At 41.8% G+C, this 27,677-nt stretch overlaps 1 protein-coding gene across 1 annotated transcript in view; it reads left to right on the plus strand.

Moving 5' to 3' along the window:
- Window positions 1-27,677, plus strand: part of MYO16 (myosin XVI) — a 481,192-nt gene that overhangs the window by 25,775 nt on the left and 427,740 nt on the right. The window contains exon 2 of the mRNA XM_038570035.1: window positions 1,572-1,835. Within this exon, the coding sequence (XP_038425963.1) occupies window positions 1,572-1,835 (264 nt within the window). The remainder of the gene's footprint in view (window positions 1-1,571; window positions 1,836-27,677) is intronic.

The following is a 27,677-nucleotide window of genomic DNA, read 5'->3' on the forward strand; positions in this document are numbered from 1 at the left end:
GATATGGCCTGCCATTATTAATGAGTTCTCACAGATGATCTGCTTGTGATCATGGCTTTTATCACACAGACAGACTTCAGAGTGATTTGTTTATTTCACAACTGCTGCTGTGTCTTTGTGTTTAGGCCACTGGAGAGCAAATGTGTTATTAGTAGTTATTCGATGCTTCTCACATCACTCTTAGAAAGATTTTTATGAACATATATGATTCTAAAATATTGTCAAATGCTAACAAACAATAAGAACAAAATTTCCCAGCTCTGCTTCCCTTCCTGCCACGCCCCCCCTTATATAGAAATATTAAATATCTGGCTGTAGAAAGTCACTGTCTCTTATTCTGAGTTTCTTTTGAGCCTCTATGGAACATTCATGATTGTCATATAATCATCTCTTTGGTCTTAGACAAGTCATAGCCTCTCTCAACTTCACTTTTCTTATTTGCAAAAGAGAAATGGTCTTGCCTGGTGATTGTGAGAATAGCACTTTGCAGAGCATCAAGTGATACAGAAATGGAAACTGCCTTGTCACAACTTGGTGTCCTTTCAAAGGAGTTGGGCAAGGCACCTCTCCAGAGATGAAGCAGTGTGCCCTTTCTGAGTGATCTTTCCAGATATGACATACGATCAACCACATTTTGGGGCTTGTATAGTTACTTTTACTTGCTTGAGACTTACATCATAAATATATGAAGAGAAGAATCTATAAACACTTCTCTGAATCTGTGAGTTAGATTCTAGAATTTTCAGTGTTTTAATGTTAATTTTCTGCTAATAGTAAAATTTTAATCCAGTGGTAAATATATGAATTTGTATAATTCCATTATGGAGTTTTGGGTAGTGTTTATATATAAGGAATATTATCTTGAAAGAAAGTGAAGATTTTCACCTTCAGGAGAGAGAACTCAGTTTGTTAATCACTATGTTAATAAGACAGAGACCACAAGAGCAGTACTATTATTCTATCCATGATTTTGAATTGCCAAAAGAAAATCTGTTTCATTGTTCAACCATTATGGTCTCTTAGAAATGGATATTACCAATCCCTAGGGAAAGTATTTAGCAATATATTGGTGGAAATAATCACTGTGTCACACAAACAGTTGATAGCCTACATAGCTTCTATTAACATTAAATAAGCAGAGTCATTGGGATACACAAAACCCATTTTATTTGGGTGTGCCGAAAGACTCCGAATGGCTTTCTGCCAAAATTTAACACACTAAGTTTAGTTGGCATTATTCAATGAAGAAACTTTAATGCATTGGTAGAACTTTTAGGCTTTTGCTACAGATCTAAAAAAAAATAAGAAAGGATGATTCGCTAATAATTAAGTTGCGTAAAACCACACATCTAGCTCTAATTTTATTAGTTTATTATCATGCGATCTTGAGTAAGACATCAGCTAACTTCTGTGCTTCTGTGAGCTGGGGTCTGCCATTTGCATGTCAAGCAACGAAGACCAGTGAGTGAGTCTCTCACTTCTGTGCTGGGCAATAGGCAATCAACTACACTCTGTAATGCTACTGTATTGATGTAATAGGTCTAGTGACATTCTCACTGTGTCTTTCGCAGGTTGCTTTCAGCTATGTAATGTTTTTCGAACCCATGAGATGGAAATTGACCAGTGTTTGCTGGAGTCCCTTCCCCTGGGCCAGAGGCAGCGGCTGGTGAAGCGCATGCGCTGTGAGCAGATCAAAGCCTACTATGAAAGAGAGAAGGCTTTTCAGAAGCAGGAAGGATTCCTGAAAAAGCTGAAGCATGGGAAGAATCAGAAAGTTCACTTTAACCTTGCTGACATGATACAGGATGCAATTATCCACCACGATGACAAAGAAGGTACATGACACAAAAGTTTTCTGATGTGGATTTTCATGGTTTTTGTTTGTTGTTTCCTGGTGGGGAGATGAAGGATAGTATTTATTTTATTTTATTTTATTTTTTTATATATTTACTTTTTATTGGTGTTCAATTTGCCAACATATAGAATAACACCGAGTGCTCATCCCATCAAGTGCCCCCCTCAGTGCCTGTCACCCAGTCACCCCCATCCCCCGCCCACCTCCCTTTCTACCACCCCTAGTTTGTTTCCTAGAGTTAGGAGTCTCTCAAAGGCAAAAGGAGAAAAAAATGAGTGGGAAATATCAGAAAGGGAGACGGAACATGAGGATAGTATTTCTTTTAAATGTTAGGGGCTTTTTAATAAAAAGATCTGAAATTGTCAGGGAAAAATCTTCTTTCTAATGAACGTAGTTAAAACTTCCAAGTCTCCTTGTAAAGATAAACGAAATGCAAAATTTTGGTAAAGTTGTTATATATTTTTGAAAGAATCACCTACCTGGAAAGCATGTGATTTCCTTGTGAATTGCTCATTTAAATTTTTAATGAAACTTTTTCTCCTAATGAAATTGTTTCCTTTGATGATGAGATTGTATTGAAAAATTCATTATCTCATTCATGGATAGGAATACCATAGGAATAGGAATTAGTTCTCATTTTATTATTCTTGTCCTACTTGGAGCTCTTCTTTTAATGGTCATCCCCTCTGTGGAGCTGTAAGCACCTCCAGGCACTCTCAGCCAGGTTCACTGCACCCTCCTACTTGTCCCAGGACATCCCAGTGGTGTTGAGTGAAAGAGGGAAGCAATTTGTCCAAGTTCACCAAGGAGTAGTTGTAAGAGCAAGTCTAAATTAGAATGCAGGCAGATATATGCCCTATACTGATTTAAAAGTCATGCAACAACAAAGAGATTAATTTGCAAAGTTATAAAATCTCTTAGTAAAATATCTGCAGGACAAATAAGGCCCAAGTTAGTGTTAAGAAAAATTAATAGTAGTAAAATAACAAACCCAGAGACCAAGAGGAACTATTTAAAATATGTAACATATAATATATTTAATAATATGTATTCTCTATTGTAATATTTTGGGAAAACATTGAAGTCATAAAACCTGAATTAATACTGAGGTAGCCATGTCACTTGGGTGATGGACAGGAAGAAATAGGAGTCCTGTTTTCAGAAAACCTCTAATTAAGTAGAGAAGAAAAAATCCTCATAATAAAGTAGAAAATAATTAGTAAAAATGAAGTCTGGTAGAATGGGAAGGGTTGGGCAGTAGAAGGTGATCTTTGAGGGACTCCGAAGGAAGGAAAGAAGAAACCACATGCAGGCTGTGTGGTGAATAGCCACCCAGCCTCAATGCCCAACATGGAGATCTGTCTGAAAGGAGCAGGGGTGAGGAGGGTGGCTACTAAGGTGATTTGAGGAATATAGGATGATTGTGGATACTTCAAGGCCTGCTCTTGAAGCAGAACACAATGGGAGCCATTGCATGTTCCTAAGAAGAAACTTTTACATGCTGCAAATAGTGTTTAACAAAGATTAATCATGGATGTAGATCTGTAGGATACAAGAACTGACCCAGCAGATGTACTCCATTGGAAAATTGACTTAATTTATCAAATATTTAGTTAGTTTTTATTATGAGCTAGGCAGCTGTGAATGGGAAGGAGACAAAAATATCTATTTCTGTGATGCCCCATTGTCTGGTCTGTGACAATAAACAATAAGATAAAGTTAGATGCATAGTAATGATAAATAGGGAGGAAGACCTCTGGAGGGGGTGAGGAGGGAAGCATACAGGTATCTGAGGAGAAGCATTTCAGGTGAGTGCAGAGCAACCTGGGGGGAGCATCCCAGCCTGTGGGAGGAGCCAGTGTGAATAAATGGGGAGCACAGAAGGCAAGACGGCAACATGGCAGGCTAAAAAGGTCATGGGAAGGATTCCGGCTTTTGTGCTCCATGAGTTCTGAAGCTCTTGCAGGGTCTTGAGCAGAAGAGAGACCTGGTATCACTTATGGGTTAACAGGACCAGCCTGGCTGATGCATTCTGACTTGAATGAAGAATTTTGAGGGCAGAAGCAGGGAAACCTTTGGGGAGGCTCTGTCGGTAAGCTGGGCATGAAATGATGGTAACTTGGACCAAAGCAGAGTGACAGCACAGTGAAAAACCATCAGTTTGGGCATATACTTCCAAGTTAGAGCTGACGGGAAATGCTGGTGAATGGTTGATGGGGAGTATTTCAGTTTATACTGCTGCTGTAATGAATTACTACTCCTTTAGTGTGTAATTGTAAAGGGCATGAATGTGTCCTCTTATAGTTCTGGTCAGAATTCCAGGGTGGGTCTCACTGGGCTGAAATCCAGGTATCATCAGGCTGTGATGCTTTTTGGAGGTTCCAGAGGAGGATTGCTTTCCTTGACTTGTCCAGTTTTGGCCATCACATTCCCTCAATCCTAGCATCTCCTCCATCTTCAGAGTCAGCAAGGGCAGATGGAGTGTCCCTCTCATGCTTCCAGTTCCTCCAGATTCTTTTTCTGTCTTTGCATCTCTCTGACCAAATTTTTTGCCTTCTTCTGTCTCAAAGGCTCACGTGGATCATGTTGGGTAATCTCTCTATTTTAAGGTCAGATCATCAATTAGCCACCTTAATTCTTTTTCCCAGACACTGTGACATATTCACTGGCATGACACTAAGGGAAAAATTATGGAACCCAGATCCTACCTGCCACAGGGAGTAACAGACTTAAAGATAGCACCAACTTTGTTTTGGCCCAAACAACTAGGAGGATGAGATGTTATTAACAGAGTTAGGAATGCAGCTAGGAGGTCAGAATAGGAGGGGGTGTCATGCTGGCTAGAGATGCAAATTGGAGAGAGATGAGCATATGGCATATGGACATCAAAAGCCCAACTTGAAAAAAAAAAAAAGCCCAACTTGATTTTGGTTCAGGTCATGATCTCGGTGTAGTGAGATTGAGCCTCATATTGGGCTCCACACTCAGTGGGGTGTCTGCTTGAGATTCTTTCTCTCTCCACACCCCCAACTTGTGCAGTGCTCTCTCTCTTTCTCTCTCTCTCTCAAATAAATAAATAAAGTCTTAAAAAAAAAGCCCAAAGACTATATTTCACTTAGGAAATGAGTATAGATAAAAGTGTAAGCAGCTCAAGAATTCCCAAAGAATTCCCAAATGAGTTAGAACCACCAGGAGCAACAAAAAAAGGAAGGAGGAACATGAGGTGAGGGAGCTGTCCTGGGAGCTAAGCGATGAGAAATTTTCAAAGAAAGTGATTAGCTGCCAAAGATTGCTGCTCAGTGTTGGAGGGTGGGGACAGAATCGACCATTGCATTTAGAAATACAGAGTTTATCAGTTTTGGTGAATTGTTGGTAGCAAAAATTGAGTGGACAGCAATGGAGACAGAGTGGGCAAACAAAAATGGATGCAAAGAATAAGGAGACCTATTGATTGGAGTTTTATGTAGAGGGGAGAAATGATAGAAATGTAGAAGGAAAAGCAATGAAGAGAGCTTTTTAATGATGAGAGAAACAATAGCATGTGTATATGTGGAAACAAATCATGTTTTTGGGAGGGAAATACTGGTGACATGGAAGTAAGGGAAGAACATCTCTGGAGCAAGGGCTTTGTGCATGCATGCGCTGATGAGCTCTGGTCCTCTACTAGAGGGTTTGGTCTCGCTGATTTTATTTTTAATTCTAGTATGTCAGCTCTGACCATAGAGATTCTGATTCAACCAGGGTACTATTCCAGTGTGCCTCCAGTGCTGTACAGTGCAGAGAGGGTCAAGGACTTCCCAACAAGGGCAATGGGAGAAGAGATGGAGCCAAATAGTGGATGTGGTGATGGGAACTTCATGGTGGCTCTCTTACGGCCTCCAACACTTACTGATGATGGAATCTTGGTTGTCAGAGAAGAGGGAGGTTGGGGGGGCGGATAGGGCAGGCAGCTCCAGGAAAGAGGAGAACATGTATCTGTGGGAGGATCCATGGACCAGGGATGTCTGGGATGAAAAAAAAAAAGAACTTACAGGTAGAATGATATATAAAAAACAGAAACAGAAGGATGACATGTGACTCAAAGTTTTCAGAAGTGAGTTGGCCTCTCCATTCCTGAGTTCTTATTCTTAGCTATTTACTTTTCTACCTTAAAATTTCCTCTAGTTTTTAGAGTACAGTTTGTCCCCACTTTGCCTTCACACATTCTACATGTATAGACAGATACTATTTTTTAAGGAATATAACATAACCTCATCAATAGGCACTCAGATGTCCTCCCTACCTTGAAATCATTTGTTAACTGTCAAGGCCTGGCCAGGACACATTAACACCTATTTTTAAGTGGAGTACATGACTGTGCAGTATGTATAGCATGTTGTTTGTATATGAACACTGATATAAACGATTCTAAAATCTAAGCAAGCACTCAGATTTGATTTTTCCACTCAGAAGAAGCAAGGAGTAATTTTTGGTTTGAATAATCCATGATCAACTTTGAGTTGGGTTTTATTTTTTTAATTTTTTATATTTTTAAAGATTTATTTATTTATTTTTATTTAGAAAGAGTATGTGAGTAGAGGGGGAGGGGCAGAGAAAGAGAGAGAGAGAGACAGAGAATCTTGAACAGACTTTACACTGAGCACAGAGTCCAAAGAGGGGCTCTATCTCACAACCCTGAGATTGTGACCTGAGCTGAAAATTGAGAGTTGGACGTTTAACCAACTGAGCCATCCAAGTACCCTTTGTGTTGCATTTTATTGAAGAAATTGCTTTTGGAATTGCAAGGGTGATAATGAACTGGTCAGTAAAGTTCCCCATATTGCTTGGTGTAATGACCAGTAGAAGACATTTAAAGTGACAGGGACAATAGAAAGCAGAGGAAAAAAATTGCACACACACACACCCCCGCACAAAATGTTCTTTATACTGTTGCTTGTATGCACAACAAACTCTAATAAACCCTTCCTATATACTATCTTGTTTATTCTTTATGACAGAAATTACACAAAAAATATTTCAAAAGATTCTAGAGAAGAATGTCTTCAGGAAGACAACTTCTATCACTTTTTTACTTGTAGGAAATAGTTTCTATTACTAACGGAAACAAAGATGATGTTCAGTAACTAAGGTCAGCATTAACATCAAATGATGAAGAATAGTTCAATGACTTTTAGAACTCAACATGAAAGTTTGGCTTTCTAATCAATTGTTAACATTTTAAGTACATTATTAAGTACATTATGATGTTAAATTAAGATATTTATCCACTTAGGGTTTTAGCTCGAGTAGCCTTAACAAAAACGACAGACATTGGGATGCCTGGGTGGCTTAGTGGTTGAGCATCTGCCTTCAGGTCAGGGCATGATCCTGGAGTCCCGGGTCGAGTCCCACATTGGACCCCCTGCATGGAGCCTACTTCTCCCTCTGCCTGTGTCTCTGTCTCTCTCTCTCTCTTTCTGTCTGTCTCTGTCTCTTATGAATAAATAAATAAAATCTTTAAAATAAATAAAATCTTAAAAAAAATAGACATTTATTTCTCAGGGTTCTGGAATTGTTATCCAAGGTCAAGATGTCACCAGATTTGGTTCTTAGTGAGAGCACTTTTCCCGGCCACCTCCTGGTAGATGACCACTTTCTCCTTGTATCCTCACATAGTAGAGAGAGGAAGTACTGGTCTCTTCCTTTTCTTTTAAAGGTACTAATCCCATAATGGAGGCTACACTTTTGTGATTTCATCTAGCTTTCATTTCCTCCCAAAGCCCCCCAACTCCTAATATCATCACCCTGAGGTTTAGAGCTTCAATATATGGATTTGGGAGGGGCACAAAAATTCAGTCCATAGTAGATGACATACTACTTCTATATTTGGAGCTGACCTAAGTATGAATAAATGAAATGTGACTTTTTGAGTTTTTCATCTTCTTTGGGAACTCCCACATGAGTACCAATAGACCTCACTGTTTCAGAGGAAATGTTTTAATCTCTTGCAAATTTAAAGCATTTAATTGCGTTGAAAAGGTAAACATTATCCCCTCTTTAGCATATGTTTTACTTCTGGAAAAGTATCCAGAAAAAAGTGTTTATTTCATTATGCTAATCCTATTTTCATTTGTCTTTAAACTATTCAAATAGTGAAATGTACATGTTTGTAAAATTGAGACACTGAGGGGGGCACTTGACAGGATGAGCACTGGGTGATATGCTTTACGCTGGCAAATTGAACTCCAATAAAGAAAAATAATAAAAAAAATTTAGACAGTAAAACATATTGCCATAGAACAACCTTTTTTCCATTTAAATTATTATTTCAAACTTTGTAGATTCTATCTTTGTGTAAATAATTTCATTTTCTCTCTTATTTCCAAGTGCCTTCTTTGGCTGAGTATAAAGAATCAAATATACTTTTTCAAAGGACAGTATATTATTCATGCTAGGTTTGGATTATATCATTGAGGAGCCATTCAGAATTTTTGTTTAATTTTATGAATGTTGTATTTTTGTAATTGCAAATTTAGTGTTTTTGGTGCTTTGTTGTTCTCTTATGGGAGTTGGTGATATTTTAGTGTTAATGTGCCTTTCGAATATACTACATCTATCAAAAATGTGCTCAACGTTTTTTTTCACCTAAAAAAAACTTGTTCTAAATTTTATTTTAGGGTTCTTCATTCACTTATTTAGCACCTCCCCAGATTTCTTCCACTCCTTTAATTAAAATAATAATAATAATAATAATAATAATTATTTTTTTTTTCATTTGTGGTAAAAGCATTTAACACATCCCCTCCCAGCTTGGCCTTTGATGGTAAATGAGCTACACAACCAACCCCACAAGCTGTTTTGCCTCCCCTGCCATTTGTAATCCTTTCTTCCTCTTGTCTGGGTGAGTTCTGCTCACCAGGGGGTGGCTAGAGGTGGGGACAGATATTCTTTATGCTCTGAAGTTTGCCCAGTCTCTCTGCTCAGTGTCTCCCTCCCCTTTTTTGGTTACAGTTTAAGAGGACTTATTTGTTAACCTATAGGCCTAATATTTTCTAGGAGTTTGTTTTATTCCAGCCACACAAAGAACATCTATCTAAGTGCAGTCACAAGACCTTGCAATGTCCAACTTCACTTATATCAGAAGTTAATGCTAAGGAAAAAAAAAGGAAAAAAAAATCAGGTGATAGCAGTGGGAGACTTGATTTCCTTCTCTTGCCTCTTGGACTGCTGGCCCCAGTTTCCTGGGCTAGCAGGTTGGAGGGCTAAGGTTGAGGGCCAATGCCTAAGGCTCTGACCTTAACCCTTTCCCTTTCCACTTGTCCTCCCCAGAAGGTTTACCTTTTCCTCTTGCATTCCCTGTACCCCTGCTCTGGTGATTCCCAAATCTGTGTTCAGACAGCTCTCCTGAGCTCCAGACCCTACCTTTCTCCTTTCTGATGGCCTTACATTCCTAACTTGACATTCACAGTTGAATGCCCATCCACCTTTCCTTCCAAACCAAAATTTCTCCTTCTATACTCTACTTTTGAAAGGGTCCTTCCCGTTGACTTGGCATTTGGGGGTACTTGGCCAAGCCTTATCCTTGCCTTTACTGAACTGGCATAGAGGTTAAAATGGTGAAGTAGGTGGTTACAACATAAATACATTTATTTTTTAATTTATTGTTTTATGTTCTAGTATCTAGAGTATAGATGTAAAAAAGGAGCCAATTATGATATTTTCCTGCTCCAGTCTTACCTTTATGAAGATGACGTGTGTGCCATGGCACTGTTTCCTAGGGATGGCTATGGATTTCTACTGAGTGAAGCTTCATCCTGTCTCCCTAGCCTCCCCGTAACCAGGTGCATAAGTAAGCAGTTTGAAGACTTGACAGCCAATAAACAGATTTAATTTGACCCCTAGAGAAATTGAACCAAGACTCTGACACCTTTAGAATGGTGGTCAGACCCACCAAGCAATTACCACCCAGTCCTGGTTCCCTACACACATTTATTATGAATGTAATGGAGTGTGCCATGTGTTAACTACTCTACAAGGATACATATTTCTAGGACTCAAAATTAGGCATACATACTTGACATAGAATGTAGATAGACCCTTTCCAAAAGAGTTGGATTCAACCAATATGAATGTCTTATATTGTATACTTGGGGTTGGAAAGGAAATATAAAGCATCATCCTGTCGTTAAGAAAGAAATTAGAGAAAAGAACATTCCCAGTGAAAAAACAAGCATATATGTATATTACTGTCTCCATGTTCCATGTTCTAGAATGGTACCAGACCTGGGCAGAGTGAGGGAAATGACCGCTTTATTAGAACTATTCCTATCTTGTTAGGTTTTCAATGACATGGAAACAGAAACTGAGTGAATCTGTTCTTCTTGTTTGGCAGAGGGCGGTGAGGATTTGGAAAGCAGTAGCTCAGGTGAAATGTTATCTGGGGCAGACACAGATGAAAAGATTTTTCTAGATTTTTTAGAGAAAAAGATGAGCTTTTTGGTGCCAGGCACATGTTCATATCAGAAATCTGGAAGGCACAGCGCCTGGGTGGCTCAGTCTGTTGAGCGTCTGCCTTTGGCTCAGGTCATGATCACGGAGTCCTGGGATTGAGCCCCGCATAGGGTTCCCTGCTCCGTGGGGAGTCTGCTTCTCCCTCTCCCTGCCTCCCCACTTGTGCTGTCTCTCACTAGCTCTTTCTCTTTCTCAAATGTATAAATAAAATCTTAAAAAAAAAAAAGAAATCTGGAAGGTTAAGTGAATATTGCTTATAGACATGCTGAATCCAGCAGCCCAGGGGATTTTTGAATTTCACAGAGAATTTTACAGAGCTATCTTCACTGGACTATGGTGCTTTCAATTAACAGGTAACAGTTGCTAGGTAATTAAAGGTGCCCATTTCAAAACCAGTTATAGAATCATAAAGAATTGGAAATTAAGTGCATTTAAGTTCTGAGGGATTCTGTATGAATTTAATGAGTAGCTTAGTATTTCACCAACACCAAATTCATATTTCTGACAAGTTGTAATTATTTTAACTGCCTGCTATGTAGTCATGACTTTACTAGGTACTGTGAAAATAATAATAATAAAAAAAGACAGAGAAAAGTATACTTTGTAAGGCATTAATAATCTCAAAGAAACACTGTTCTTTAACAAAAGCAAACAGAGTAGAAATTGATCCATTTAAAAGGAATCACACACACAAAAATAAGATAAAATAAGAAAAATAAAAGGAATCACAGTGGGCATTGACTGGGGTGAGGTTGGGATGAGATGAATCTGAAACTGTGCTCTGTGGGAAATTTTCCCTGCAGTAGGAGGGGAGAGAGGGACTTTTTGGCTGTGAAAAACAGTTTGAATGCAGGGAGAGAGGCAGAGACAAGCAAGTTTCTGATGGGACAGCAGTGTTGCTGGGAGTCAGCAGCAGTGGTCCTAATCCTGCAGTTGGGAGGACAGGTCAGTCCTTTCCCTGATACATCTGAGCTGTGCCAGCCTGGCCAGGATGCCTTCTGTGCCTTATCTTCCTCTCCTGCAGATAAGACTGGGAGGCAGAGAGAACCTCTCTCAGAAGTGGCTGCGAGGATTAGGTAGGTAACACATGCAGAGAACTTCAGATGACATCTGTCATGTCTTACTCAGCATCGTCAGTACTCAGAAGGGAATCAGGAGATGGTGTTGGAACAGCCAAGAGTGGCTAGTAATGACCCTGACTGGTGTGGGGTCCACAGACAATGGCAGTGGGTGAGAATGTGTAGGAATGAAAGTGAAGTGTTAGGAATGTTGTGGGCAATTATATTATGAACTATGATGAAATAGAAAAAAAGACAAGATAGACAGGTAAGCTCAAAGCATGGACATGAACATGAGATCCTGAGAAATAGCAGTTGGATCATACCTTTGGAAATGGATTAAAAGGGGAAAACTTACATTATTAAGCAGAGTGAACATTTTTTCACTCATTCTTCTCTGCTAAGGCAAAGCATGTTTTATATATATTAAATATGTATACATATTAAATATGTATAATATATGTATATATTAAATATGTATAATTAAATATATATATGTATATATGAACACACACATTATATATATATATACACACACACACACACACACACACACACACACATATATATGTATATGTATATAGTTTGGTATACTTACCATAATATGTGACCATCAGCTCCCTAAACACTTCATATTCACTGTTTCAATTGACCCCCAAAATACCCCTGTGAGGTACTGTGCAGAGTGAAATAGTGTCCTCTATAATTCCTAGCCACCTGGAACCTGCAAATGTGACCTCATCTGAAAATAGTCTTTACAGATGCACTCAAGTGAAGATGGTGTCCTTCTTGATGAGGGTGGGTCTTTTTTTTTTTTTTTTTTTTAAGATTTTGTTTATTTATTCATGAGAGACACACAGAGAGAAGCAGAGACATAGGCAGTTGGAGAAGCAGGCTCTCCTCAGGGAACCTGATGTGGGACTTGATCCCAGGACTCAGGGATCATGCCCTGAGCTGAAGGCAGATGCTGAACCAAGGAGCCACCCAGGTGTCCTAAGGGTGGGTCTTAACCAAAGACTGGAGCCCCTAGAGAAGGAGGGAGTTTGGACACAGAGCATACACAGGGAAGGTGGCCACGAGAACATGAAGACAGATCAGACTCCAGAGATTGCTTTCAGCCTTGAGAAGCTGGGAGATGAGACAAGTGTGGAGGGCTTTCCTCCCAGGGTCTCAGAGGAAGGTGGGCTTTCCTGAGCCCTGGACTTCAGACTTCAGCGTCCAGGGCTGCAAGAGAGTAAAACCCTGTTTTCTGGGACGTTGTATGGTGGTGTTTGCGAACTAATGCAGGTACATACAAATACTGCCCAATTTTATGGATTAGATACTAGGGTTTAAGGACGTTGAACAAAGTGCTCAGGAGGAGAGCTGCTCATCAGGGACAAAGTGAGTTGCAGACCCAGCTCCATGGGAGCCAAGATCCATGCTGCCCACCACTGCCTTCTGCTGCCTCTGGTGTCACACTGTACCAGCCCCCAGGGGGACTCTGGGCTCATCCTGAGTCCCCGTGATAAGCCCTTCCACACTCGAGGTCCTGTGTCTCTGACCTGTTGGACCAGGTGCTCTAACCCGACTGTCAGCGGCGTGGGGAGGAGGCCATTCCTGGAGCAGCGTGAGAATCTAGGCACTCAGGCCAGCAGAGAACTTGCGGTGAGCCACAGAAAGTTCAGGGTGACCGGATAGCCTTTCCCTGCATCCATCTGACCCCCATTCTTGTGGGTGGGACTCCTAACACCCTGTTTCCTCTGGGACACACATTGCCACTCAGCAATGGTTTCTGAGGCCATTGGCATTCTGCTCATGCTGCCAGGCTGCCCAGGGCGCACCACTGAGACCCCTGGCGCCTTGCGCTGCCCGTCCCCAGGCCCCCAGACCACAGCACCCCTCCTGCCACTCCCCCTACAACTCCCTTGACCTCTTCTGCAGCCCTAGGGTCCTCTATCCAGGCCTCAGGAGAAGGAGAGGACTGGATCATGTTGTGAGAAGACATCGGGTAAGCAACTCGCCCCACATCTGGAGTTTGGAACCTCTCTTTCAGAATTTTTTAAGTATTTTAAGAAGAATCAATTTCTTCTTTACCTATGCAGAGACTGTGTTCCTTCTCCAGTGACTGGGAGGAAAGTTGACTCATTAATTCTGCCTTCCTGCTCCCTTTCCACCTCAGGCCATCTGCTTTCCATTGATCCCAGGAGGTGCTCAGAGGAGGCAAAGAATTGATAGAAATGCATCTGGACTCTGCCTGGTTCGTGCTCTGCAATTCTAAGGATGGGAAACACTCTTACTGCTGCCTCCTTGGAGTCTTTGTTTAAGCTTTGTCCTCTGCCTAGACTGTTGTCCACCCTTTCTCTTTCAAATGAACCTCTCTTCTCCCCTGTAGAACTTCCTCTGACATCCTGAGGCAACACCAATCCCTTCCTCCTTTGTGCTGCCAGGCCTGATTCCTTGAGGTTATAGTCACTTGTTTCCATGTTGGTATCTCCCAGTGGAACAGGTATCTTGCAAGAAAAGGATCATTCCTTGTTCACCATCCATTCCGTTTTTGGTAGACATTCATTGAACCCCTGCCATCTGCCTTGCACTGCTCTAGGCGCCGGAAAGATACAGCAAGGGGAGAGGGGGTTCTGGGCAGAAGAGATGGAGCAAAGGCATGATAAGAAAGCATGTTTTCTTTTCCTGTCCTAATAAACATCATGATATTTCTATCCCTGATCCTAGCACAGACACTGTGTGTTAGTCAAGGTTCTTGAGAGAAATAGGACCAATAGGACATCACACATGCACACACACACACACAGAGGGTTGGGGAGATTTATTTTAAAGAATTGGCCCTCCTGCATGTGGTGGCTGGCAAGTCTGAGATCTGTGGGCTGGTAGGCTGAAAATGCAAATAGGAGTCAGGGTTGCAGTCTCATGTCTGAAATCTGCAGGCTGGAGACTCATGCAGGGCTTCTGTGCTGCAGTCTGGAGTCAGAATTCCTTTTTCTCTTGGAAACCTTGGACTTTGTTCTTAAGGTCTTCAAGTGATGGGGTGAGGCCCACCCATGTTGTGGAGAGCAATCTGCTTTCATCAGACTCAACCGAAGAATTAGTCATATCTTTAAAATACGTTCATAGAAACATACAGACTGGTGTTTGACCAAATAGCTGGGCACTGTAGCTTAGCTACATTAAGACATAAAATTAAGCAGTGCAGAGTTTCACGGGGCTAATAAAAGGTAGATAGATTATTTATGAAGGTCCAGGCACTGTGCTCAATGCTTCAAATGTCTTGGCTCTTTGACTCCTCATTTTGGCCCTGGGATCTCAGAATAGGCCTAAACCAGGCTTCGACTCATAAAGCAACTCATCACAGCCTGCACAGCTAGTTATGGGAGACTCGGAGACTCAGACTGAAGCCCAGGTGGTGTCCTCCAAAGCCTCCTGGCAAATAAAAGCAAATCTGGATTTAAATAAGGAGTCTTTATTTGAAAAGGCTGTTGTGATAGGGGGAACACAGACCTTAGGATCTGCAGACATCTCAGAGTCAAGTAGAAGGATCTGCAGACATCTCAGAGTCAAGTAGAAAGAAGCTTTGCTTTTCTAGGGAGGATTGGCAGAGCCAGCAGGAGCTTTGGAGAGAAGGGCTGGGAGGTGGGGGAGCCCACAGCATGATTGGGTGAGTTACCAGGGCATTTTTCTCTCTGCGGGTGGCTTATTTTTGGAGTGAGCTCTTAAAGGAAGATCTTCATCCCCTTAGCTTGTGCTTCAACATGAAGCTGGCCAAGTCTTGGGGCCTGCGGGCCAGAGCTTGGTCAAGCCAAGTCAGCACCCAGCAGCTACCTGCCGGGCCGCTGTGAGTTCTCAGTCACAATGGTGCTCCTAAAATCTAAACTATCTGGGAGGTCGGTACAGTGTTGGGAATTAATTAGCAGAAGAGCAAAATATTCTTCGTGATGATATTGTATGATAGTATATGTGAAAAGCCAGGATATTTTTCATATTGCTGAAACTAGTATTTGTTTACTTCAGCCTCTTCATCTTCAGTGAATGCCATTCTACTTCTCTTAGTGTTTACAAATAGCTTCTGATTAGTGAGTGGCAATGTCAGCAGACCAATGTTGAACGCATTCATTCATTCATTCATTCACTCTTTCAGAATTAAGGGCTCATGTTTTCACATGTGCCCAACAGTGGGCTAGATATTGAGAATACCAAGAGAAATAAAGCTTGCTCTCTGGAATTTGGCAGAAGGAGAGACAGCTACAACAAACAAAAGCCAGCAGTATTTAACTTCTGTAGAAGAAGGTAGATGGGCACTGGGGACAGTGAGTCAGAGCAGACTGGGAGGTGATGGTGACTACAAATGGTGTCTCTCAGCTCTTCTGAGTTAGGAAACTAAGCCAAAGCTAACACTGGTTAAAGGCCCAAGGCCCCTGAAGGATGTAATGTTCCAGAACTGCACAGGTTCTGGGATGTGATTGGGATTCGGGGGAGGTTGGCATCAGTCTCTGGAGACCTTGTGTGCTATGCCAGGAGCTTGGGGGTTGGAACATAGGAGAGAAGGATGTTGGTTTTGCCCAAATGTATTCACTTGCAGGTGAGCATTCTAGACGGTTATGAATCTTCGCTTTCTCAACGTGGATGTTCCCACCCCTGACCTACCCAGGAGAGAGAATTAAGGCTTTTCTGGTTTTCTAAAGGCGTGGTAACATGACAGCAAGAACTCAAAGGCAGAAACTCGTTCCTTACTTGCTCTCCGTTGTCTTACATGAATGTAAGAAGTGTGGGAGGGAACGATTGGGTTTAACAAGTACTTTAAAAACTTGTAACCTACTAGTTTCCATATTTTAGGGAGGAGGAGGGCAGATGGTGGATTCTGGCACGTACAATAACATATTGTCTCATGGTTTCGTAGTCACACTCTGCTGTGTCGATTTCTTGCTCCAGATGATGTTACTTCTTAGACCTGCTCTCTTCAAATATAAATGTCGAACGAGAATTCATGGCAGAACATGAAATCTATACGTTCTAACTCTCTCCACTCAGGTTTTAACTAAGTTGAAACTGAAAAAAACCCAAGCATTTTAGTTCATTGAAATAATACCACAACGAAGGTCTCTGATCAAATTTTAGACAGTGTTGCTGTGGGTGTAAACCAAGAATTTTCTGATTCATTGTGCTCAGAACAGCCTCTGAGGAAAAAAAAAAAAAAAAAAGGGACTCGTAATTTTCAAATGAAAGAGGCACAATCTGTCCGAGACCCAGACTGCTGCTTGGTCCACCAGTGCAGCCACACGTCGATCTGCAGATTGTGTTTGCCTTTGGCAATATGACTGCAGTACACTCCAACGGAACGTGTTCTACAGGTAGAGTGTAGATTTGCCACTTATAAAATCAAACAAGTCATTTGGTACATGCAAGAATGGACAGAGCGGGATATATTATCAGAGTTTTTCTGAGGTTTTTCAACACATACACACACACACACACAGTTTCTAGGAAATGGAAATTTATAAGGGCTGTTTTGTAAAGGAGCCTACTGGTACCAAGGTCAGACTCACCCACTGGACCCCCTCCCCTCTGGCCTCCCCAAGACCACCACCCTTCCAGTTGCCCCATCATCATGCACCACGCAGGATCATTCCGAGGAAGAAAAATACCTAACGTTGTCCAAAGTGGAAAGGAAAAAATGCTAAACCAAATGAAATCACTGCCCCTTCATTTTACCGATCCCTTTATGACAAGAAACCCTCAGAAGAGGTTGTACCCATGGTCCCCCATCTGTTGTCTCCTGCTTGGTGGCTTCTGGACCTGTCCTCTCTCCTTGGTCCCCTGTCTACCCCGTCTTCTAGCCAAGGTACTTCTCAGCCTTCCAACTTTGAACACCATAGTATATCAAAATTTTAGAGCTCTTCCCTGTCTACCCTCCATCCTTTAGGAAATCACATTCCATGCCATGTGGATGCCATGGATCCCAGTTTTTACTCCCAGCCAAGACCTTTCCCTGGATGTCAGGCTCCCCTGCAGCATCACATGCAGACCTGCCCACTGTGTACTCTGGGCTTTCTCTGAGGAGCCCTGGCTCTTCCTCCATCTTTCCCACTCGGTGAACTCCTCCCTGCTACTAGTTGTTCATGCCAAATATCTTGGAGGCCTTCTGGACTCCCCAGTCTCTCTCCCACTGCTCTGATCTAGGAGCCCATTCTGTTCACTCTGTCTCTAAAGGGCATTCATAATCTGACCACCTCCAACCACTTTTGTGACCACTGCCTTGTACGCCATCTTGCTTGTACCATGTCTTGCTTGGATTATTTCAGCAGCCTCCTATAGTACCACCCTGCTTCACTTCTCATGCCTCTCTCTGCTTACACATTTTCAGCGGCTTCTAGGCTCTCCAAGAGTGGCATCTGAGTCCTTGCCAGGGGCAAGAAGATTCCACAATGTCTGTCCTCTGTCCTGCCCATTCCAGCCAATTTACTGATCTCATGTTCTCCTTTTTTCCCTCACACACACTCTTCTTCAGCTACTCTGGCCTTATTACCTCTCCTCAAATATGCCACAGCTTCTCCTGCCTCAGGGCCTTTGCACTTTTGGATCGAGATGCCGCAGGGGTATTCATTCACCAACTTGAGCTCTCTGCTGGAATGTCACCTGATCAGAGAGGCTTTCTCTGACTCTTAGGTGAGCCAGCTTCTCCTCAGCCCTATCCCCTCTCTATGCACCTTGCTTTCTTATTTTCATTGCACTTCTCACCATGCAGCTGGTTCCTTGTTCCTGTGGGCATATGCCGCGTGATCTCCCAGGAGAATGCAGGTCTACAAGACCAAGAACTTTCTTTGTTTCATTCACTGCTCTTCCCTCAGCTTCTACAACAATGGCTTGCAGGACGTAGGTAATGTAACATAGGTAATGTTTGCTTACTGAATACGTGAGTGAGTGGAAGCAAGTGAGTGGATGTCTTCCTAAACATCTTTGGAATGCACCGCACTTGTCAGTCCTCACTTGCCATTGCCTGCTTGTGGCCACCTTCACCTGCAGTCTGGGTTAGCTCCCATGTCCCTGAAGTGATCACCTACCTTCTGTTTTGTCCTCCCCCAGCTCATTCTTTACATGCTAAACATTACAGTCTATCCAAAGCACAAATAGAAACTTTTTCTCCTTTACTCAGAACTCCTACTCATAATGATACTAGTTTCCAAACTCCTTTTCCAGTTACTCACCATGTTGATCAGTCCAGAGTGATTCTTTGACACCCCCCACACAGTCTGTCTCCTCCTCCTGTGCCCCCAGCATCTTGTACCACCTTGTCCCTAGAACCACATCCACATAGTCCTGCACCCCCAGCCCTTTTTGCCTGGATGGTCCCCTTCACTGTTACATCTCCATCTAGCTCAACACTGCCTGGGACACCTGTACAGAGAATCCAGTCCTGTATCCCCAGGTTGGCTCCCAGAGTGCCATGAGATGTCCCTGTTACCATATGTGTCACCATATGGATAATGGCATGGCCCGTTTGCTTCTCTGCATCTGGAACTAACAGAGGGCTCCATGGAAGCAGGGCTTGCTCTCATTTCTTGCCACTGGATCCCAGCACCTAACACAGTGTAGGTGCTCAGACATTGCCTATTATGTTTTGCATGTTTATCTTGCAAATTAACATAAAATATCTCCACGCAGCTATAAGTTGTTTCCACAATGCAAAGAGGACAACAGCTCTTCACTTAATTGAATATTACCTTGCCCTACGTCTCGTATTTATCCAAGTATCCAAGGTTAATGTATGGTGTCTGGGTTAATCTCTCCAATGCTCTGGAATGCAGGCTTTGCATAAACTTGCTCCTTTTTTTTTTTTTTTTAAGATTTTGTTTATTTATTCATGAGAGACACAGAGAGAGGCAGAGACATAGGCAGAGGGAGAAGCAGGCTCCATGCAGGGAGCCAGATGCAGGACTTGATCCTGGGACTCCAGGATCACGCTGTGGGCCAAAGGCAGGCGCCAAACCACTGAGACACCCAGGGATCCCAACTTGCTCTTTTTTTGCAGGTTTCTTCATGCAAGTAGAGAGAGCATAATTACTACTGTGAGTACAGTCAAAAATATTTTTTTTTATGCCTAGAAGTTCTTCTTAATCCAACTCTTAGGTTTCTAGTTATTACATACATATTTGGAATTGGACTTACTATGAGGACATGGGAGGGGAAGGCATAGTTTTGGGAAACCCTAAATCCTTTCATTATGTACACCTCCCACCATTGTGGACTGGATTTCACACTGTGCAGTGGGTTTGCCCAGCACATGGTAACCTGATTGATTGCTTGGGAGAAATTCATGTCTTCATTAAGGTCCTAGATTATGTATGAATGATGGTGTTGTTGTTTATATTATACATTTGTCAGTGATTTTTTTTAAGTTCTTCATTTGTTTTGAACTTCTGTTTTTTTTTTTATTAAATATTTTATTTATTTATTAATGAGAGACATACAGAGAGAGGCAGAGACACAGGCAGAGGGAGAAGCAGGCTCCATGCAGGGAGCCCGATGTGGGTCTCCATCCCGGGACTCGAGGGTCATACCCTAAGCCAAGGGCAGGTGCTAAACCACTGAGCCACCCAGGGATCCCTTGTCAGTGATTTCTTATATATTCCATAATAACAGTGATTTTATTAAAATCTCCATGGTCTTATAGGAAGACTATTTGTCGATGTGAGTTTTGAGTCAAAAATGTTCAGTGTCTTTTTCATGTCCTTGGTCTCATTCATAGGGTCATTTCCAAATTTGACTTTCCAAAGTCCAAGCACTACCCTCATTTTTCCCCTTGTACTTTTAGTCAGAAATCACACAGGCATCTGGAACTATGCCTGAAGCTACTCTGTTTTTCTATACCCCTACTCACCTTTCTTCACAGGAATGTCCTTTCCCACTACATGCTCATTTGTCAATATATGGCGATTTCTTTTCCCTCAGAAACTCTAGTTTGAAACTTAAGAGTTACTTTTGGTATTTTCTGTCTAAACTGAACATGGGCCTTTATCTTCTATATCACAGATCCCACTGGTGAGTCTCGGAAACAGGTCTGACTTCCACCCTGAATTATGCTCATTTTTGTTGCTGGGAAGGCTGTTTGATCCTTCTACATGGCTTGTCCCTTGTCTGTTGCATCCTTTTCTTCTTTTTCTTCTTCTTCTTCTTCTTAAGATTTATTCATTTGAGAGAGAATGAGAGAAAGAGATGAGTGGGAGGGGCAGAGGGAGAGGGAAAAATTCAAACAAACTCTGCGCTGAGTTCAGAGCCAGTTGTGAGGCATCATCTCATGACCCTGAGATCAAGATCTGAGACAAGACCAAGAGTCGTCTCCTCTCCTGATGTTGTCCCAGCCCTCCAGGCTTTCCCTCCAGAACTCCCCAAATGTAGTTTCCAGGGCATATTTGTGTTATGTTCTAGGGAGGTAAATAGGGAGCAGAAGCAACTGCAGCCCCCGGCTGACACACCTTACTGCCCAGAATGAGGAGCCACCCCCTTGGTCGGGTTTGCTTGCTCCTCCTCAGCTCTCTCCTCTCTCGTCAGGGATGAGCTTCCTGGGGTGGCTCGGCTGGCACATGGAATGCTGCTCCAGAGGGATAAGAGATACACACATGTTTTGTTTTCTCATAAGACAGTCTCTAAAACCATCCAGCTGCTTCCTCTCTCTCTCTAGGTTCTGAATGGAATAGTAAGAATGTGATTATGCATTTGTCTTCAGAGACTCTTTCTTCCTGTAACGTAGTTGCCATTCATAGCCCTCCATACTTTTATCCCAGTATTACTTCCTGGGTCTCTGTTCTGTGCACCAGAGACTTACCACCTTAAGGAGCAGCATCACCCTCACCTGGGAACTTCTTATAAATGTAGAGAGTGGGCTCCATCTGGGACCTGCTGAGTTGGAAACCGGGAATGTAGCAGGGATCTGTGTTTCAACAAGCCCTCCAGATGATTCGGAAGCTTCAGCTCGATTTTAGAGGTTCTCAAATAACCGTGTTTACCATACTTACTCTTGGGATCTACTGAAATTCTCTGTCCAGGGGACAGAGATGCTGAATGTTGCATAACCTATGGGACAATGACAGACAAAAATAGCTGTCCTGTCTTGAATGGTCCAGTCATCTTTATGGGCAACATGACAAATCTGGTCTCGCAGAGTTGTTGCCTTGCTTTGCATGTAGGAGCTAATTTCCTGCCCTTGTGTGTTTCCTTATTCTGTTTCTTCCACTGATTTCTGTCTCAAAGTGTCTGTGTTCCCTTCATTTGTCAAGGCCTGAACTAAATAATACCTCCTTCAGGAATCTTTCCTGACTTTCTTAGCTGAAAGAATAAAACTTCTCTGTGCACCCACAGGCATTTTATCCCTGGATCTAGAATTTGCTTATTGGTAACTGCCTTCTAATAGGTTCTTGATAGAAATGTCTTCTCCTCCCTACTTTGCACAGCTCAGGACAGGACTGTAGCTTCTTTTTGATGTCAGCAGAGCTGCTGGTTTATGAGAGACTCATAGCAGGAACCACTTTTTCCTTCTGTCCTCCTGGCTCTGTAGTGGTTCCGAGGGCCGGAAACATAGAACACTACTGATAGACTTTGTAATGTGCAGAAATATGGAAAAAAAGGAACTACTCGCCCGTTACAGTCCATGACCACACACTCACAGGAAGCTCTACACGCAAGAATCTGTGTCTGATAAATGAGCTGCTTCCTGCAGAATTGGTGTATAAGAAGCTATAATTCCAGCTCACTCCAGCTGTGTGATTCTAGAAGCCATTTTTTAATACCCTGGGGCAACGTAGAATTGACAGTTGCCTCCATTTCCTTCCCAATTGAAAATGATTCTGTAACAAAACAAGATTACTTTCTTGTTCTAATAAAATGAAGATCACAAACAGTTTCCTGTCCAATTTGAATTCTAGGAAGATAAGGTTTGAGATAAAACCTGACAACACAGAGCCTCAGTGTTCTTCGTCTGAATTCCCTTTCCATGGGACACATGTTAGGGAGTAGCATGCTCATGTCTGGAACTCCAGAGGAAGTCAGCTTGGACTGTGTTCTTGAGAAACAGGTGTATGAACTGGAAGGGCTGCTGGGCATGACTTGCAGGGTACCCTGCTCTTTGTCTGCCTGTGGGATTACCTCAGGTAGGAAAGATGTTGTATTTGGCCATTTGGACTGCCATAAAATAGCACCCCAGGCTAGGTGGCTTGGACACCAGAAATTAATGTTCTCACTGTTCTCAGGGCCAGAAGGCTCCCGTCAAGGTATGGCAAGGAACTCTCTTGCTGGCTTGTTGGGGTCTGACTTCTCATGGCTTCACATGGCTTTTCCTCAGTAGGAGCAGAAAAAGTGAATTCTCTGGAGACTCTTCTTATAAGAACATCAGTCCTGTTGTATCAGGACACCCTTAGTATGGCCTCACTTAACCTTAATTACAGCCTTAGAGACCTCATCTCCAAGTATAGGCACTGGGATGTTCAGGTTTCAACACGAATCTTACATGGACACAATTCAGTATTTAACAGGTGTGTCTTGGTTGATTTTTTGATTTCAAGAAGACTGTGTTTGATCCATTGAAAAGCAGACACCAAGATGGGATTAGATGTGCAGGAGATTTGGGGGAGAATGCTAGCAAAGGGGAGCAAAGGGAAGAGACTTCAGAACTCAATGCAGGTGTGACCCTGGTTGTGTTAGTTTGCTAGGGCTGCCGTCACAAAGCACCACAGGCTTGGTGGCCTAAACAACACACATTTACTTTCTCACAGTTGTGGCAGCTAGGAGACCAGGATCAAGGTGTTAGCAGGTTGGGTTGGGTTTCTTCTGACACCTCTCTCCTTGGCCTGCAGATGGCCACCTCACTGTGTCTTCACATGGTCATCCCTTGGCCCATGTGTGCCTGTGACCTAATCTCCTCTTCTCTTAAGGACACCAGTAAGATTGGATCAGGGCCCCCCATAAGGACTCCATTTAATCTTAATTACATCTTTCAAGACCCTTTATTCAAATACAGTGATAATCTGTGGTGCTGGGGGGTCAGGAATTCAACATATTAACTTTGGGAGACACCATACAGCCCATAATATCAGTGAATAGAGAAGGAAGCAGAGGAGTGGGGAGGAGAAGTTTCACTAGGCAGCACAGTTCTGAGAAGTTCTCTACTAGGCTGACAAGCAGTTCTCCAGAGTTGTCTCTTTCTCTGGAGATCCCACATCTCTCAGGAATGGACCTGTCATTAGTGCCCTTGCTGTGCCATCATTTTTATTGGGAACAGCTTGTAAAAAGCAAGGCCATGGCAGGATTTGGGTACAGCATGTGGGGCCACCAGCCTGTCCTGCTTTTTGCTACAGGCAGGAGTTCTGAGTAAGCATCTTCATGGACACTGGATAGCCTTTTTGTCACATGGTCAAGAAAACAGAGATTTTACAGATAAAAGCCTGTAAAACTGGTATTGAGAATAGACATTCAGGTCGGACTATACAGATAGAAACTATAATCAATATATAATGCGAAGTAAAGTGAGATAGTATACACTGTCCCAAATATATGTCCCAACATGTAGACAGGGTCTGAATCAGAAGGTCCTAGATTCTGAATATTATAATTTAGATTCAGAAAGAAAGGATGGAAGTCATCATCAAAACTAGTGGGAGGTCTAAATCAAACAGAGAACCAAGGTGAAGATACTATGAGATCTCCAAATCAAAATAATTCCCTTTTTTTTCACTTATGTAAAATTCTAACTTCCTGAAATAATATAAAATCAATCTAGAAGTTATTAAGAAAACAATGGACAATTTGCCTTGGATGATTTGGATATTCATATGTCTGGCAACAGTGGTGTTAAGAGGTACAGTCATAACTGGGACCTGGAATTGCTTCCAAGACTGGAGTTGATCTGCTCAGAAGGAAATGGAGCCATATGTAGTGGGTGGTAGAATGGATGGGGCATCCAAGGCCACATGCTGTCCTGTCAAAGTGGCTCCTTCCCCCATCTGCCCATCCCACCCCAGTTTCCATGATCTTCCTTATGGATCTCATGGCTGGCCACTGCTCTAGGTTGACCCTGTGACAGTCCAATACTCAGCCATTTTTGACCAAGAATAGTCACCAAGTTTATATGGTCCAATTTTGGTTTAGTTATTTATTCTCAAATTTTCATTGTATTTTTCTAATATTGTATTTAAATATAGTTGGCATACATTATTATATTAGTTTCATGCATACATCATGGTGATTCAGCATCTCTATGCTATGCTCACCACCGTGTGACTTCCATTTGTTACCATATATCACTATTACAGTATCATTGACTATATTCCCTATGCTGTGCATTTTATTCCCTTCATTTATTAATTCCATAACTGGAAGCCCATATCTCCTACCCCACTTTACCCATCTTGTTAATCCCTCCATTGGGCTCTTCCCTCTGACAACCATCAGTTTGTTCTCTGTATTTATAAGTTGATTCTGCTTTTTTGTCTGTTTTTTCTTTTTTTTTAAGAACTTTATTTATTCATGAGAGACACACAGAGAGAGGCAGAGACGTAGGCAAAGGGAGAAGCAGGCTCCATATGGGGAGCCCGATGTGGGACTCGATCCCTGGGATCATGCCCTGAGCCAAAGGCACAACCACTAAGCCACCTAGGTGTCCCTTTGAATGTTTTTTTTTATTTGTTTTTTTTTTTTTTTTTTATTACACATATGGTCTTTATCTTTCTCAGTCCAACCTACTTCACTTAGCATAATACCCTCTAGGTCCATCCATGTTGTCGCAAATGGCAAGATCTCATCCTTTGTTATGGCTGAGTAATCTTCCATTATATACATATCTATCACATCTTTATCTGTTCATCTGTTAATGGACATGAGTTGCTTCCACATCTTGGTTATTGTAGGTAACACTGCAATAAACACAGGGGTGCATATATCTTTTCAAATTAGTATTTTCATTTCTTTGAATATCCAGTAGTGGAATTACTGGATTATATGATATTTCTATCTTTAATTTTTTGAGGAACCTCCATCCTGTTGTCCACAGTGGCTGCACCAGTTTGCATCCCACCAACAGTGCATGAGGATTCCTTTTTCTTCACATCCTCTCCAACAGTTGTTGTTTCTTGTGTTGTTGATTTTAGCCATTCTGACAGATTTGAGGTGATAAGTCATTGTGGTTTTGATTTGCATTTCCCTGATGGTTAGTGAGATTGAGCATCTTTGCATGTGTCTTTTGGCTATCTGTATGTCTTCTTTGGAGAAATGTTTTTTCAGATCCTCTGCCCATTTTATAATTGGATTGGTTAATTAATCAATCAATTAATTATTTTTAATGTTGAGTTGTGTAAGTTCTTTATATATTTGGATATTAGCCTTTTATTGTCTATATCATTTGCAAGTATCTTCTCCCAATCTTGGAGTTGCCTTGTAATTTTGTTGATAGTTTCTTCACCTGTGCAAAAGCTTTTTATTTTGGGGTAGTGCCAGTCGTTTATTTTTTACTTTTATTTCCCTTGTCCGAGGAGACATATCTAGGAGAATGTTTCTGTGGCCAGTGTCAAAGAAATTACTGTTTCTGTTTACTTCTAAGAGTTTTATGGTTTCAGGTCTCATCTTTAGAACTTTAATCCATTTGAGTTTATTTCTGTTGTGACATGAAAGTGGTCCAGTTTCATTCTTTTGCATGTGGCTGCCCAGTTTTCCCAAAGTTGTTTGTTGAAGAAGAAATGATCTTTTCCCCCATTGTATATTCTTGCCCTATTTGTCATAAATTGACCATGTAGGCATGGGCTTTTTTTTCTGGGTTTTCTGTTCTGTTCCATTGATCTGTGTCTCTGTTTTCATGCCAGTACCATACTGTTTTAATTACTGCAACTTGGAACTATATCTTGAAACCTAAGACTGTGGTACCTCCAGCTTTGTTCTTTCTCAGTTCCTTTGGCCATTTAGGGTCTTCTGTGGTTCCATATGAATTTTTGGATTATTTTTCCTAGTTCTGTGAAAATTGCTGTTGGGGCTTGGATAGGAATTGCATTAAATTTGTAGATTGCTTTGGGTGATATGGGAATTTTAGCAATTTAACAATATTTGTTCTTCTAGTCCATGAGGATGGAACGTCTTTCCAATCTTTTGTGTCATTTTACATTTCTTCATAAATATTTTATATTTTTCAGACTACAGGTCCTTTACTTCCTTGGTTAAGTTTATTCCTAGGTATTTTATTCTTTTTTTGGTGCGATTGTAAATGGAATTGTAAAAGGAGATATACTTTGGACTTTACCCCGTAATACAGATTCAATTTATAATGACCGATTCTACACTATGGCAGAACCCTAAGTAGTTAACTAAGGAGTTACCTTGAGTGTAGATATATATACACAGCAAAGAGGAAGTAGAACATAAACCCACCTCCTCTGTGGATTAGTAGACTATCTGCAGTGTCCTATTACTAGGAGTTTGGTAACAGTTATGGCAAAAGTAGTTATGGGCCTGGCTGCAGCACCAAGTGTTTGGTGCCCTGAATAATTATAATCACACAGATTCTTCTGCGTGTTCCATGCTAACGTTTTTTTCACATTGAACCACACTAGATTGGCCCCTTCCCCCACAGCTGATCTCCCAAATGCAGAAACCAGCAGTCCTTAGGTTCAGAATTCCTGTAGCCTTTGGGATTTTGCTTTTCATCTATTTGAAAAATCAATTATGTGTGGGTGCACGTATTTCCTTAACTTGTAGCTTGGGGTGAGTTGAAAATACATTGAATGTGGAAAGAGAATCTAAAAAGAACATTATGGATTCACATAGTGGGAGTAATCCACTGATAGAAAAATGAATAGGGGAAATGTAAGTTCCAAAATATCAGTGACTTACTTTGGGAGATGTGGTTTGTTGTGGTGTTAGTGCTCTTTCTTCCCCAGTTAATTAAATCAAAGATTGCATTAATAGAAGCACAGCTTCTAAACCAAGAAAGGCAGAAGTCCGGAGGTAATATAAATTAATTTCGGGATCCCTGGGTGGCGCAGCGGTTTAGCGCCTGCCTTTGGCCCAGGGCGCGATCCTGGAGACCCAGGATCAAATCCCACGTCGGGCTCCTGGTGCATGGAGCCTGCTTCTCCCTCTGCCTATGTCTCTGCCTCTCTCTCTCTCTCTCTCTGTGACTATCATAAATAAATAAAAATTAAAAAAAAATTAATTTGGGGACCTTGGTGCATTTAAATGTAGAGACTCTCATCAGGATCCTGAGAACAGTGAGAAGTCAAAAACCGTTTTATGGAGGAAGAGGCAAAGGA

Source organism: Canis lupus, chromosome 22, assembly GCF_011100685.1.
Source record: "Canis lupus familiaris isolate Mischka breed German Shepherd chromosome 22, alternate assembly UU_Cfam_GSD_1.0, whole genome shotgun sequence".
In the NCBI taxonomy this organism is placed as follows: domain Eukaryota; kingdom Metazoa; phylum Chordata; class Mammalia; order Carnivora; family Canidae; genus Canis; species Canis lupus.